The sequence below is a fragment of the Vanellus vanellus genome (assembly GCF_965231255.1).
Source record: "Vanellus vanellus genome assembly, chromosome: 5".
NCBI classification, from domain to species: Eukaryota; Metazoa; Chordata; class Aves; order Charadriiformes; family Charadriidae; genus Vanellus; species Vanellus vanellus.
The window spans coordinates 229826-244890 of NC_138910.1; the positions used below are offsets into that span (position 1 = coordinate 229826).

At 40.0% G+C, this 15065-nt stretch overlaps 1 protein-coding gene across 1 annotated transcript in view; it reads left to right on the forward strand.

Moving 5' to 3' along the window:
- BAZ2B (bromodomain adjacent to zinc finger domain 2B) overlaps positions 1–13359 on the forward strand; it is an 86812-nt gene extending 73453 nt beyond the window's left edge. The window contains exons 26-34 of the mRNA XM_082483184.1: positions 30–306; positions 516–671; positions 1133–1293; positions 2200–2510; positions 2897–3032; positions 4693–4839; positions 9396–9655; positions 10439–10582; positions 11874–13359. Of these exons, the coding sequence (XP_082339310.1) occupies positions 30–306; positions 516–671; positions 1133–1293; positions 2200–2510; positions 2897–3032; positions 4693–4839; positions 9396–9655; positions 10439–10582; positions 11874–12027 (1746 nt within the window). The 3' untranslated portion in view covers positions 12028–13359. The remainder of the gene's footprint in view (positions 1–29; positions 307–515; positions 672–1132; positions 1294–2199; positions 2511–2896; positions 3033–4692; positions 4840–9395; positions 9656–10438; positions 10583–11873) is intronic.
- The last annotated feature ends 1706 nt before the right edge of the window (positions 13360–15065 follow it).

Here is a 15065-nt window from a genome sequence, read left to right on the forward strand (position 1 = left end):
TGATTGTGTTAACAATATATTCTGTGTAGCAGATGAAGACTGGACTGCCTGTAATGGGACTTCAGTTTTGTGGATGGCCTACAGGAGTCCTTACTTCAAGTGTTCCGTTTTCATCTCCTTTACCTGCTCTTGGATCAGGGTTGGGATTGTCAGAAGTGAATGGTAACTCGTTCTTGGCATCTAGTGTTCCTGCAAGTAAAAGTGACTCACCAGCACTACAGACTGAAAAAACAGCTTCTGCCCCTTCCGCGGCAGTTGAAGTAGCCAAGGCAGTCGATTATCCTAACCCAAAGCCTATACCGGAAGGTAAGTGTAATACAACTGTAAGGTGAAACTATGTGAAGGAGAATTTCTACAGTGCCACTATGATGTTAACAGTTTGTTTTTCTTTATTATTGTATGATGCTACAGTTTATTTTCTGTATTATTGAATGTGGCTGGATGGTTTCTTTAATCTGATTGTGTGATCACATAAAGAACGCCTGCGAAGTGTTTACCTGCTTGTCTTGATTTAGAAATGCAGTATGGATGGTGGAGGATTACTGATCCGGAGGACCTAAAATCTTTGCTTAAAGTGCTGCATCTCAGGGGAATAAGAGAAAAGGCCTTACAAAAGCAAATACAGAAACACATGGATTATATCACTTTGGCCTGCATCAAAAATAAGGATGGTAGGTAATCGATGTTTGTTACGCGTGGTGTTCGGGCGTAAGACGACTGGCATAGAGCTCTTTGAGATGTGTTTCGGTACAGAGCTAGAGTAGCGGCTGGAGAAAAGTGGTAATGGCCTCATTGTCTGCAGTTGCCTTTTTCCAGCCTTGTTCTGGAAATTTACAGGCATTGGAGAAGTCCCATTTAATATAATTGTTCTTGTGGCATAAGTGTTGGTAACCTTTTTAAGCTCTTTCCATCTCCATAACACTGTAGCTTGGCCTCTCCTTCCCCTTCTTGCCTTTAAGTTGCAAATTTGAAAACCTACAAAATTGGTTGTCCGTATTGAGTATCTTAAGAGTAGTACAGTTTTACAACAGTTCTTCAACATTTGACTGGACTGACAGGGAAATCAGCTTGAATTTACTCAGAGATGTTATTATATTAATTAAAATAATGAAAATGTGATTCTCAAATACAGTTGCAATTATTGATATCAATGAAAATGAAGATAACCAGGTAACTCGGGATGTTGTGGAAAACTGGTCAGTAGAAGAACAAGCAATGGAGATGGATCTTGCTATTCTTCAGCAGGTGGAAGATCTAGAGAGGAGAGTTGCGTCAGCTAGTTTACAAGTTAAGGTAAAACCAACTTTTAGTAAAATGTCTCTTTAAAATAAGTGGTAAGAATTTTAAGTAGATAGTAGCAGTCCTTTTGCTGTTGGTAAGTGCCGTCTTATTCCATCTCTAATTGTCTGAAAATAAAAAAAATCCACTGCAGCCGTATCATGGATATTTGTGTTTGAAACATTTTATTGCAGTTAAATCTCCAGCTGAAGGTGCTCAGAAATCCTGGAGAGCATTCTTGTACAGTGTGCAGTTCCCGTCACATTTTGTTAACGTTCTGTGAATGCGAAGATTTAATTGCATGCAGACTGCTTAATTATAGTGGGTTTTTTACCACAGTTCTGCGTGGTTTGGGTGATTGCGGCTGTCAGTGCTTTCAGAAAGCCTACATCATCTTACTCCAAGTACTGTAGGGTCAAGGAGAACATGTGATGGTTGTGAGTGTGAAAGAGTTCAGAATTCACTGGCTGTCACTACAATTGGGAATTTTTCTAAGGTGGGTGCAAGGATATCAAACTGCATGTGTTTGGTTATAGTACAGATGTAGTATTTGGGATCTGGTTTGTTCTAGGGGCGGACGTTATTTCTGTGTGAGCGATTGATACTGTCTCCTGAGCCTGTTGGACAGAGAGACCTATTCTGATGTTTTGGCCAATAGAACGGGATATTTCAAAAGGAGATCAGAATGCAGACTATTGCAGAAAGGTCCCTTCAGAAAGTCCAGTAATGCTTGTATTTTTTGATTAATTATTTTAGTTCTCTGGATATTTTGGACACTGTCTCTACAGATGGATTACAAGTAACCAAGATCTACTGGAAACAGCGCTTCAGTTGCTTAGTTTGATTCCATAGAACAGTTCCTCTGTTTACACGCTAAGTTAACAGCAACCAATAAATGCACAAACCTTTCTATTAACATAGGGTTGGCTGTGTCCTGAACCTGCATCAGAGAGAGACGACTTGGTATATCGTGAACATAAGTCACTTACTAGATTGCACAAGAAGCACGATGGAGATTGTGCTGGAGGCGGAGAAGGCAATACCAGCTCTCTAGAGCGGAGGAGTGACAACCCTCTAGATATAGCTGTAACCAGGCTTGCTGACTTGGAGCGGAACATAGAGCGAAGGTATCTGAAGAGCCCCTTAAGTACCACCATTCAGATCAAACTGGATAATGTGGGCACAGTTACTGTCCCTGCTCCTGCACCATCCGTTAGTGGTGATGGTGACGGGTAGGTTATTGAGATTAACTTGAAAAATTATTGTGCTTCTTTGCTAATTGGAGCCTATTTTCTTATTGCCTGTGATCTATGTACTTTCTTGTATGTCTGTGATCCATATGGGTCATGTTATTCTGCATGGTGCTTTGTAAAGATATTTTTTGTTACGTTTGTTGATAATCTTGCAAAGTTATCTTACATTTAACTGGTTGTGACTAAGCTTTGAGGCACGTAGCCACAGTCTGTGCACTACATGAAATTTAGTTGCTTAAACCTTATACTTATTGGCTGTGTACGTTTTGTCATTGCTTGGCTTTCAATGTGATAATGATTGTTCCACGTTTAAACATAAGCAAACACGGATGTGACCTACTTAATTTCTCTGTATTTCAACGCAGAACTGAAGAGGATATTGCTCCAGGGCTAAGGGTGTGGAGAAGGGCATTGTCAGAAGCGCGCAGTGCTGCACAGGTAGCTCTGTGCATTCAGCAGTTACAGAAATCAATAGCATGGGAAAAATCTATTATGAAAGTTGTAAGTGGTTTTAATTTTTTTTTTAAAAAAAGTACTGTTGCTAAACTATTTTTGTTATATCCTATTTTCCCACTTCAGACATTTTAAGATACCGTGGTTAATAATGCACTTAGTACTGCATGCAAAACTTAATAGAGTTAAACTCTACGTTATGCACAGATAAATGCACGCCTTGTCCCCTGCTTGCCAAATTCAGCATCCTGAACTTCCTAATGGTAAAAAGCCCCTGTAACTGGTTGCTTTGTTTAAGACGGTAATTACTCTTTGTTGCTAACATTTAGGTAAATAAGAGTAATTTCTGGCTCCATCTGATGGAAGGTGCTCTATCTGATGGAATATTTCTGATCTTACCCATGAGATAAGCTTTATGGAGGTTTAACTTCACATATCCCAATTAAGGACTTCATTTTTCAGAAAGTTGAGATGCTCCAAATGTGCGGCTTCTTTGCGTGCACACTTCTCGCAACTGACCATACAGACTGGGCAAGCGTGTGAGCAAACAGGCTGAAATACCTCTTGTTTCCTTGTACGCTTGACAAGTAGATCTGTGTAACTGCACGTACAAAGAAGGCACGCAGAATGCATGTGTCAGAATTTGCGTGGACTTTGGAACCTCAGATTTCTGAAAACAAAACTATTACTACAGCGGTAGTGATTATGATGTATGGCCAGTGCTATGTAGTGGGTGGCAAAAATTAGTCTTCCATTAGTGGTCTTTTCCCTAATTTTTTAATTTCTGTCAGTCCTATACAGATTCTAATTACATCTGGACAATTAAAGGACGATTTAAACAAAAACTATAGTGTAAGGCTGTACCTTTGCATTTATATAGCTAGAAGTTTGAAGCTGTATCTTTAGAGCAAAAAGTTTCTGAATTTAATAGAAGCACCTGAAAAGGCATTTGAATGTTTCAAGCTATATTAATTCATTATCCAGAAAAAAAATGTATTGTATCACTCTCAATTTGTTTGAAAAATTCTGTGCATTTAATTACACAGTAAACTTCAGTATTTGGTTGAAATGTGGAGATCTTTAAGGTCCTGAAAAAGAAGTCCAGATATAGAAGAGTATCAAAATCACACAACGTATGTCAGAAAATTGACAATACATTAGATAGATACTTCTAAATTAGTGTGCATTTTTGGAAGTGCTAGGATCATTTGTTTTGCCTTACTGAATTTGTTCATGGTGGCCTTCGGATAAGGTCCTTACTGATGATTATTGGAAAATGCTGTCATAAAATATAAATTATTTTTATGACGTAGCAACTTATATATGCAGTATGGGCATAAATGAAGAAAAGATTCCTGAGATAGTATGTGTGGGCCAAGTGATTTTGATGGGTATAAGATACCCTTACGTCTCATAGACGTTAATGAAATACAAAAAGTATTCATAGTTTTGTGTGCTGTAGGACACCTCTCTTATAATGAATGGCTTTTCAGAATGTGTTCCCAAATGAAGCCTTTAGATTAGTTCTGCATATACTGCATATATTCTTTTACAAATGTGTTCATTAGTAGACTGTGGCTGTGGTAAAAGGAAATTAAAACAATTTAGAGAGTGAATTTCTGTGTTTGGAGGGGAAGGGTAATCTAGGTACCATTCCTGTGTTTCAAATTTTAGAAAACGAATTAAAGCGATTTTTCATGTATTATAGTACTGCCAGATTTGTCGAAAGGGAGATAATGAGGAACTGCTGCTCCTTTGTGATGGTTGTGATAAAGGCTGTCACACCTACTGCCACAGACCCAAGATCACTACCATACCAGATGGTGACTGGTTTTGTCCTGCCTGCATAGCAAAGGTAACACTAACCCCGAAAGTGACGTGACTTACAGTGACCGTTTTGTAGATTACCAGTAGAGTTACAGGTAACCAGTGCTTTTTTCAATGACAATAGAGGGCTGTATGTTTTATGTTGGGCTGCCATTAAATAATGAGATTAGTAGTTTTATTTAACTTGGATTTTAGTGGCAGTAAAAGCTAGTTTTATTTCTTTTAAATGGTATTTATTTTTTTAATGTAAATAGGTACAGAATTTTCTTGCTGATTCAGTACTATAGTGTTTTATTTCTTTTAGAATTTGTTCAGTATTTGTCTTCCAGGCATCATTCTTAAGTGTTGACAGACCAATGTCTAGATTCTGTTTGAAAGGAGAAATCAGAGAAAATAGTAAATATTTGTTATCATTTTTGTACAGCATACTTTAGTGTTACTTTTTTGATACGCAGTACATTTGAGAGAGAGGCTATGTATGTTTCCTGTGTGAGGTTTGGGGTTTTTTCCCCTCTCCCAAGAAAAATAGTCTAAATAGAACTCTGGGATAGTTCTATTCAAATGACTGAATTAGTAATTAGTATTGTTTAAAAGTCCATGATTTTCCCATCACTATTGAGTCCCAAAATTAAATGCATTTTTTGCTCAACTTGTTAGTTATGTTTTGTACCATCACCTGTGAATACTGCAACTGAAGAAGTAGCTTTACAGTAAATTCTCAGTTTTGTATTTTCCCTGGGTGTTGTCAATGTGATCCTTTTTTCTGTCTGTCTTTCACAAAGTAACAAGGAAGACAAATTATTTTTAAGCCATTATGTGCAACAGAAGTAATAAAAACAGAATACTGTTGAGAATTGATTGTGTAGTAGTTTATAAGGGGTTAACCCATGATGTGACTTCTTCTGTCATTATCATGGTTATGTTACAACTAATCATAGAAATGACCCTATTGTGCTATAACTTATCCCATTGCTTCTCTTGATATCCCCTCCCAATAACTACTGGGTTTACTATAACAAAAAAAGTTTTTTTTCTTTGGGTGGTTTTTTTTTTTTTTTTTTTTAATCCTGTCCCAAATTTGGCTGAAAGCTGGAGATTTAAAGGTGCTGGAAATTTAAGGTGAAATTCCAGCAGAACTTTAAAACGTGTTGAATATTGATTTAAAATTCTGCAAAGCATTGAGTCAGTTTTGTTGAAGACTAGGTATAAACTATGCCATCCTAATTTAACTCAAGTTTAATTTTTTTTTCTTGTCAAAAACACCAACATCTGCCATTCCCACCTGCTTAGAATGAATATTCGCAGAACACGTCTCAAAGTTGGGCCTTAGTTGATGGCGGTTGGTCTGTTCTCATTGCCTTATGTTGTGTTATTCACCACATGGCTGAAAGTCGACATTCCTCTTTAATAGCCATGTGAAGCTTCTCCACCCGCCGGAAAGCCGTGTCCTCAGCACCTGCCAGAGTAGACGCAGCAACAGAGAGAGCGCTCCCTCGGAAGCACACAGGCAGCCAGGCCGCAGGGAGTGCCGCAGCCTCGCACAGCGAGCGAGGGGTAGCGGTAACAACGGCTGTGTGAGGTGTGGGCAAGTGGTCGATCTGCTGAGTCTGGCGGCAGAGCTCAGGGAGGAAGTTGAGCGACTAAGGAGTATCAGGAAGAGTGAGAAAGAAATTGCCTGGTGGTCCCGGGCCTTGAGCTCCTTGAAAGAGTCCAGGCCAGACACCGGAAATAAAAAAAGACCACAGGGGATATCCTCTCCTTGCCCTGTAGGGCCGAAGGGACGGAAGGCAGTGGCCTGCCGGGAAATGGTGAATGGAGGCAAGCCTGTGGTAGGGGCAGCAAGCAAGCCCCCTCCTCGCCTGCCTCCCCTCCCCTCGTACCACTGTGCAACAGGGATGAGGCCCTGGGCATGGTAGAACATTCTAAGGACAACAAGGCTGACAGTCCTAATACATCACAGGAGCTGCCAGGACTGGGAAGGCCTACCCACCACATTAAGACCCCCTCTACAAGGAGGAAAAGGAGAGCTATAGTCGTGGGTGACTCAGCCCTGAGGGGGACAGAGGGCCCGATATCTAGGGCAGACCCCACTCAGGGAAGTCTGTGCCTCCCTGGGGCACGGGTCAGGGACATCACAAAGAGGCTCCCTGGCCTGGTGTGGCCCTTGGACTATCACCCACTGCTCCTGTTCCATGTGTGGAGCGACAAATGTGCAGATCAGAGTGCGAGGATGATTAAAAGAGACATCAGGGCCTTGGGACAGTCACTAAGGGGATCCAGAGCACAGGTTATTTTTTCATCCCTACTTCCCGTTGCGGGCAATGACACTGAAAGGAACAGACGAGCTCAGTCTGTTAATACGTGGCTCCGAGGCTGGTGTCACCGCCACAATTTTGGGTTTTTCAGCAATGGAATGGCCTATGTGGCACCAGGCCTGCTGGCAGCAGACAGGGGTTGGCTCACTCAAAGGGGGAGAAGGGTTTTTGCCCCCAAATTATCAGGGCTTATTAACAGGGCTTTAAAATAGATTCAACGGGGGAAGGGGGAATTATTGGGTTTGCCGTGACCAGCCAAGGGATGTTGTACCAAGGATAGAGGAATGGGGTGCTGGTGAGGACGCGCAGCCATTCGCTCCAAAATGAGCTGGCTATGCTGCAGCATGCTCAAAGTCTTATGTAGACGAGCCAGGAGCTCCTGGACCAACAGGAGCCAGTGGGGAGGCACCATTAATACACCACACAGGAATGCCGCCTGGAGAGCAGTGCAAAGTAATTACAGCTGCTCCAGCCAAGTCAGCCTCAACGAAGACATGGCTGAAGTGCCTCTATGCAAACGCACGGAGCATGGGGAACAAACAGGAGGAGCTAGAGATGTGTGCACACCTCCAAGTCTACGATCTCATTGGCATCGTAGAAAATTGTTGGGACGACTTTGACAACTGGAGTGTTGCCATGGAAGGCTACAGGCTCTTCAGGAGAGACAGGCAAAGGAAACGAGGAGGCGGTGTTGCCTTATATGTTAATGAGCAGCTGGAATGCATGGAGCTCAGCCTAGGGATGGATAAAGAGCCAACTGAGAGCCTATGGGTCAGGAATAAAGGGAAATCGGGAGCAGGGGACATTACAGTGAGGGTCTACTACAGGCCACCTGACCAAGAAGACTGAGTGGATGAAGCCCTCTATAGACAGATAGGGGCGGCATCACGTTCACAGACCTTGGTCCTTGTGGGTGACTTCAAGCACCCCAACATCTGTTGGAGCTGGGGAAGGACTTTTTACTCGGGCATGTAGTGATAGGACAAGGGGGAATGGCTTTAAACTGGAAGAGGGCAGGTTTAGATTAAACATTAGGAAGAAATTTTTCACTTTGAGGGTGGTGAGGCACTGGAAGAGGTTGCCCAGAGAGGTTGTTGAGGCACCATCCCTGGAAGTGTTCAAGGCCAGGCTGGCCGTGGCTGTGGGCAACCTGGGCTGGTGGGAGGTGTCCCTGCCTATGGCAGGGGATTGGAACTCGATGATCTTCAAGGTCCTTTCGAACCTAAACCATTCTATGATTCTATGAACTGACATACTTGACTGGTTTTCTGTCTTTGGACCAAGAACAGAGTAGCATTAAGAAGGTCCAATTATTTACAAATCTTTCTAGTGTTATGTGTTAAGCAAAAGGAATGCTGTACACAACATACACTTTTCCACATTCATGTATTCAGTCGTCATCTCGTTTGTACAAAGTGACTACTTTCTTCACCATGGTAGTTACAATCAGTGCAACTATCTAAAGTAGTCTTAATTAGCGCAGGCAGAGTTTAGTACTTTTGGCTCTCTTTCTTCGTGAAAATTGTTTTCTATCTTTTCATTCTTCGGCTGTCGGTGAGCCTTTTCAATGGCACCATGTGCCTGACTTGGTGTTCTGTAAAGTTCCTCTTCTAATGATCAGAATGATGACTTGAAATACTGTGCTGTGTTAGGATGCTGTCGATACCCATAATAACTTATTTTTTCATCTTAAATGTACCCCTTAGTTTCATCTTACTGCTATAAATAGTTCTGTGTTAAATTACGTTCCTGTCTTTGCACTTTGTAGCGTTCTTGTATTTTCATACGCCTTTTATGTTCTCCTGTAGCTGTCCTGTAGCCAAGCTATATCTTTCATTTCTAGTTTTTAATCTTTCAATCAGTTGGTCCCTGCCTTTTTAAAAACTCTTTTCCAGTTTTCTGTATCTTGCAGATAATATGGTTGCTTGAAAATGAATATGCTATTCCAGCTGTGGTTCTATCGGTCTTTTAGGAATAGACAAATATTATTCTAAAACTTCTTCAGTTTTAGACATACCAGCCTGATTTGTCAGGAGGTACTGTTTTACCCATCGGAAGGTAAATCACTGATCACCTGAATCACTAGTAACAGCTATTTCTACAGCCTTACTTGCCTTTAGAGAAGAGCAAAAAGTGAACAATCTCCAATATTAAATATTTCCATTGCTTTGGTGCTTCTGTTTGTCTGATCTTCATTGCTATCTCTCAATAATAACAGAGGTTTCTGTAATTTCTTGGTTATTGCTTATTTCAGTTCTCTCTATTGTAGGCAAGTGGTCAAACTCTAAAAATAAAAAAACTTCAAATCAAAGGGAAAAAAAGTAATGAACAAAAGAGAAGCAGGAAATTAGCAGGAGATACAGAGGATGAAGACTCTGCCACTACGAGCGCCTCCTTAAAAAGAGGAAAAACAGACCCTAAAAAAAGAAAAATGGATGAAAATGTTTCTGTAAGCCAATCGAAGCAAGAAAATTTCACTGCTATTAAGAAACCTAAAAGAGATGACTCCAAGGACCTGGCTATATGCAGGTAAAGTGACAAAATCTAAACTTGGCTAAGTGTTGTTGAAACAAGTAGTGCCTGATTCTTCTTATCTGTATACTGGAAAACAAGAACCCAGTTCTCTGTTGGGTATCCCATACCGGTTTTGATAATTTGAGTGTATATATAAAGGATTTAATGTGTGTGCGCTGGGAGTGACTGCTGTATTTGGTAATGAAGGCCGAGAGGAAAGTGCCTAATGTTGGAATGTGGTCTGTGAGATCTGCTCCTCTGTGCCCTTCTGAGAATGGGAAGAACGAACCCTGACAGCAGTGGTCACGACGGCTCGCTTGAGTGTAGCAAAGATGGTTATCCACTCTGCCCAAAAGGCATGGGTTGCAGGGGAGGAGGCGGTAGCAGGAATGCATCTTCTTTTGTAGTGTTGCTGGTCAGTCGGAAGTGACACAGCTCGGCCTCCTTGCAGCTTTGGAAGGGCAGTGTCAGCACCTGCTCTACGGGTGTGCTAACAGTTCACGTGGAGCTGGGGAGTGCTGAAGTTGCAGTGCCGTGGTTTTCTTTTGGAATGTTGATCACTACAATTTCATCTTACATAGGTGTCCTGGAGAGAACTTAATGCTAGCTTAAATACTCAGTTGAGATGTCTGTCTTTGTCGACGTTGTTCTCAGCCTTGCAGAGGGCACAGAATGAAGTGCTTTCCTTTTGTGAAGTGAATAGATTGGCAGTACGTGATGAATTTGTGGAACGGTGAAAAACCTCTGTGAATATATGAACGGCTTAAAAATATTGATTTAAAACCTTGTTTTATTCAGCATGATTCTCTCGGAATTGGAAACTCATGAAGATGCCTGGCCTTTCTTACTTCCTGTAAACTTGAAACTTGTTCCTGGTTATAAGAAAGTTATTAAAAAACCTATGGACTTTTCCACCATTAGAGACAAGCTAAGTAGTGGACAGTAAGTAAACCTATTGTAAATTTTACTTTACATTTTAAAAATACTTAAACACTAAAATACAGTACACTTTTTAAAAAATCGGTTAAACTATTTTGATCTGCCTGCTCTGGCACCTCTGTGATTACTTTTGCAGTCGAAGTAAAAATTCTCAACTGTATACTTTTGTCTTTGCTGTATCTAAGTGAAATAGCCTGTCAGGTGGGAGAACCTCTGGAATTGGCTGAAAAACAATAAAACTGCCAGGTCAAATGCACAAAATCAATCAATGGGAAAAACTTTTTTTCCTCATCTTTTCCCACTGAGACACTGTAGTGTCGTTACCTGTAAGCAAGAACCAACTTGTGTGGGCTTTTAGCTGATGGGGTCCCTGTAAATAATGTTGTCACTGTGGAGTGAATTGGTACCCCAGTTGTGGGAAGCCAGGCAACGTTCCAGTAATGGTGGTTAATCGTATTACAGTCCTAGAGATAGACTGCACAGCTTCTTATAAAGGAAAAGACACTATATGCCTCTGTTCGCCTTCCCTCCTTGTTACATCCCTGTGCTCTGGTGACTCCCCACCACCAAAGGAAATTTTGTCATCTGTAAAGGTTCACCCTCTTCAGCGTCTGTCAGCTGCACACAAAGCGAGATTCCTAACATAAGTGGCTTTTTAACCTCTTCAGGTTTTTTTTCCCTTGAATCTAAATGCTCCACACATGCTTGTTGGTATCAGTGGACTTGTATCTTTTACTGTCTTTTTTTTTTTTTTTTAATAATTCCTATGAATATTGGAACACTGTTTGGGCCATGTATGTTCAGGATAATAAAACGAGTAACAAAGACAATGTTACAGGATTGATCTGGGCAGCCTCTTTTTGCACCTCATTGTTCCTCTTTCAGGTAAATGCAGCTGTGTACTCAGCCCTTACTTCGCAAGGACTAGAGCCCAAGAATAGATGAATAAATGGAAAATGCCATTGCATTTTAACTAGAAGGCTATTGAAGGGAAGGGAGAGTTAATTTTAAAAAAGTTCGTTTTCCAGTATAGGCTTGAAATTCTACCTTACAGAGTTTTTGAGGAAAATAACAAATATGAGAGAATATTTCCTTTCACTGATGTTCATTTTTGGGTTAATATTTAAATCAGAATTAAAAATTAAAAGTATAATTAACACGTAAAGCATTCATTGAATATTCTGTGGGTTGTTGTAAATTCACTGACGTTAAGTAGTTCTTTCCATGTAGTTGAAGTGTTTTGCCCCTTTGGTTCCCCATGTTCCAAAAATCATTCACCTTTTTCTTCTTTCAGGTACCCTAATCTTGAAGCATTTTCGCTAGATGTCAGGCTTGTTTTTGACAACTGTGAAACCTTTAATGAAGATGACTCTGACATAGGCAGGGCTGGCCACAACATGAGGAAGTACTTTGAAAAAAAATGGACAGAGATTTTCAAAGTGAGCTGAAGTTACCGGAACTCTTCTTTCTTTTTTTTCTTTCTTTTCTTTCATTAAATGAGGACTGATAAGACCAGCAATGTGAACTGTATTTACATGAAAGTGCAAGGCACATGCATAACTAATGACTGTTTTTTTCCTTTAAAATATCACAGAGTTGTGATACTAGTTCTAAAGGCTTCACTCCTACGGCAACCATGGCCCCTTGGTTATTGGTTTGTGTGTTTTAACAAACTAATTTAGGTAGAACAGGGAAGCACACCCAAAGAATTTCAAAGAAAGGGGTGTTATAGTGCAATAGCAATTTAAAATATATCAAAACGCACTGAATATTCAACCACCAGAGCTCTACTCGGGGAAATGGTTCTCTTTTCCCTTTCAATAAATATCTATTTTTCATTTTTTTACTTTGTAGTTTATTTTTTAGTGAATGTATTTAATTTTATGAATTATTTATGATTATACAGCATTCAGAATCTTCGTTTTCTGTGAAAAGGAAGAATTAGAAAATTGCTTTAAATCTTGAAAATACAACAAGGAATGTTTTAAAATATAAAACAAAGCCAAGTAAAACTGTTTACACTGATGTGCTGTAAAAGCACTAAAAATTAAACTTTACTGTAGAGTTACAAGTACATTTATATATATGTTGCTGCATCACTTGTGTAGTTAAATTGTATTTCAAGACCGTGAAGAAAAATTGAGACATGTATATACTGTTCATTATTGTTTATATTAAGTCTTGTTTTAAATATGTATGATGTGTACATATTGTTTGCAGACATTATTGTTTATGCCTTAGGAGGACAGTAGCATTTTATTTTAGTCTTAAGGTAATTACAGCTATATGGCTTGTACAGTAATTATCCTCTACCAACACTGTGGAGTCTCCTTAATCTTGGTAGTGCCTGCCTTTAAAACAGGGTGTAGGGGATATTAGTTTTCCATTTTTCTATTTTGTTATATAATTTCAAGCCACCACGGCCTCAAATTCAACTATAATCATTTGTATCCATGTGGAATAAAATTGTGACGATTTCCTACGCACACAGTATTTTTTCATAGAAACATTTCCCTCCATTTGCCTTGCCACAGAAATAACAAAAAAAAAAAAAAAAAAAAAGACATTTGTAACCACTGTGTTTTATCTACTGTGTGTTGTGGTGGCCTGTTGGGGCAAATAGATCAGAATTTTTTTTGTACTAATGTAAGAGTACTTGAAGTTTTATTTAAAAGAAATGTTGTGGAAAGGTAGCATTCTTTTTCTTTTCCTTTTTTAGGAGTGTTATTTTTCACTAGTATGTGTGGCACGGATACAATAAAAGACTGTTTTGCAAACCAGATTTTCTTCGCGATTTTAATACATCAGATCCTGTCTGTACAGGAATTTTTTTAATAATGTCTTGGGAGTCTTGCATTTAACATTCAGTTCTTATTGTGATGCATCTAATTCTCCTGTCCTTTTAATAGTAATTCCCAGCAGTTGCCAAGCAGTCCGGGTGCAGTTCAGCTGCCTGTTTGAATGAGATAAATAACTTGAGTGAAGGCCTTCAGGTGCGGCCGTTGGGCTGTTTCTGCCAGCCCTGTGTGAACGCACACGGTAGTGTAAATGCACGCCACCCGGAACGGTTCTTGAAACTCCTGTCCCTGCGAAGTTTTGCTCTTTTTTTTGGTCTGCAGAAGGGCATGAGTCGTCATCCTCACTCTGACTGAAGAAAACAGAGGAATTACAAATGAATATTGGGGAACCCCAATACCTGTAGCTCCCTCACCAAGTCATGTTTTGGGGGTTTTGGGTGGGGAAAAGGGTTTTGGTTTTTGCTCTCAAACCGGCCTGCTGTGTTTGCGTCTTAGAGCCTTGTTGGACTCCCTTGCCGTTACAGTTCTTGTCTCTGCTGAGAAGGAACAGTCAGTGCCTGTTTTTTAATAACATTTTTGGTTTTGTTGCCCTCCCCAGAACATCTTGTTCAATAATACTTTTCTCTTCTGAAGTCCTGCTAGAATAATTGGTGTCACCTAGAATAAAATGTTCACGTTTGGGTGTGAGGTAGTCTTGCATTCTGAGGTTAGCTCCAGCACTGACCGCTTCACGCCTTTCTTTTTCATCGCCTTTCTGAAGACTTCAATAAAAAGGTTTGCTGAGCATTCCAGAGATGTGAAGATTAATCAGTGTTCCGAACATATGATGGTAGGCTTTTAAGAGTGTTATAAGTATGCTTACATTTTTGGGAAAACTATTTCTTCGATGCAAAACAGTTGTGGGTTTTTTTTTCTCAGATTCTGTACTGGTTAATGCTTTATCTGCCATGCTAGATCTAGGATTAGTTTTCTGAAAAGTCAGAACAACGTTACCAGGTACACTACATATGTAGCTGCATTTTTCCAGCTTGCATCCCAACTCGGCTGAACAGCAGGGAGAGCTAAGGCAGCAACAGCTGCTGTAGCGGTGAGGGTGGGACAAGCATCGCCTCCCTTAACTTGACACCACCAGCGTGTTGCTTTGCACGCTAGCAGCCAGTGTCTTCATTACTATTTCAGTAAAATTAAATTTACAGGAATTATTATATTTGAATGGCAAGCTTGAATCATGCACATGCCATTATATATCTCCATAGAAAAGAGCAGTGATTTAACCACTAGAAAAATTTGCTTTTCTTCTTCACTAACTGTCTCTCCTGTTGATGTTTCTCTGTTTCCATAGAGGGAAAGTTCTCCTGTGTGCGCTTTCTTCCTTTCTGACAAAGCGTGCTAGTCTTAGTTTAGAGAATTTCAGCTTTCAAAGCTTTCAAACTCTTTATTTTAAAGTACTGTTGATGGTGCTCCATGAATAGTGTTCTGGTTGTGAGTGTGAGTTCTATTTTGCCTCTTGGTATCTCCTTGAAAAAAAAATTGGATGATATAAAAGCAGCTGAAAAACAGAAGTTGCAGTTGTCTTGGACAAAATCTGTATCTTTAAACAGAGGTCTAAAGCTTTTTCTTTAATCTTTTTATATGATTTCTGTAGATCCCTAATAATAATTAGGGTAGAGGTGCTGTGTTAACTGTGA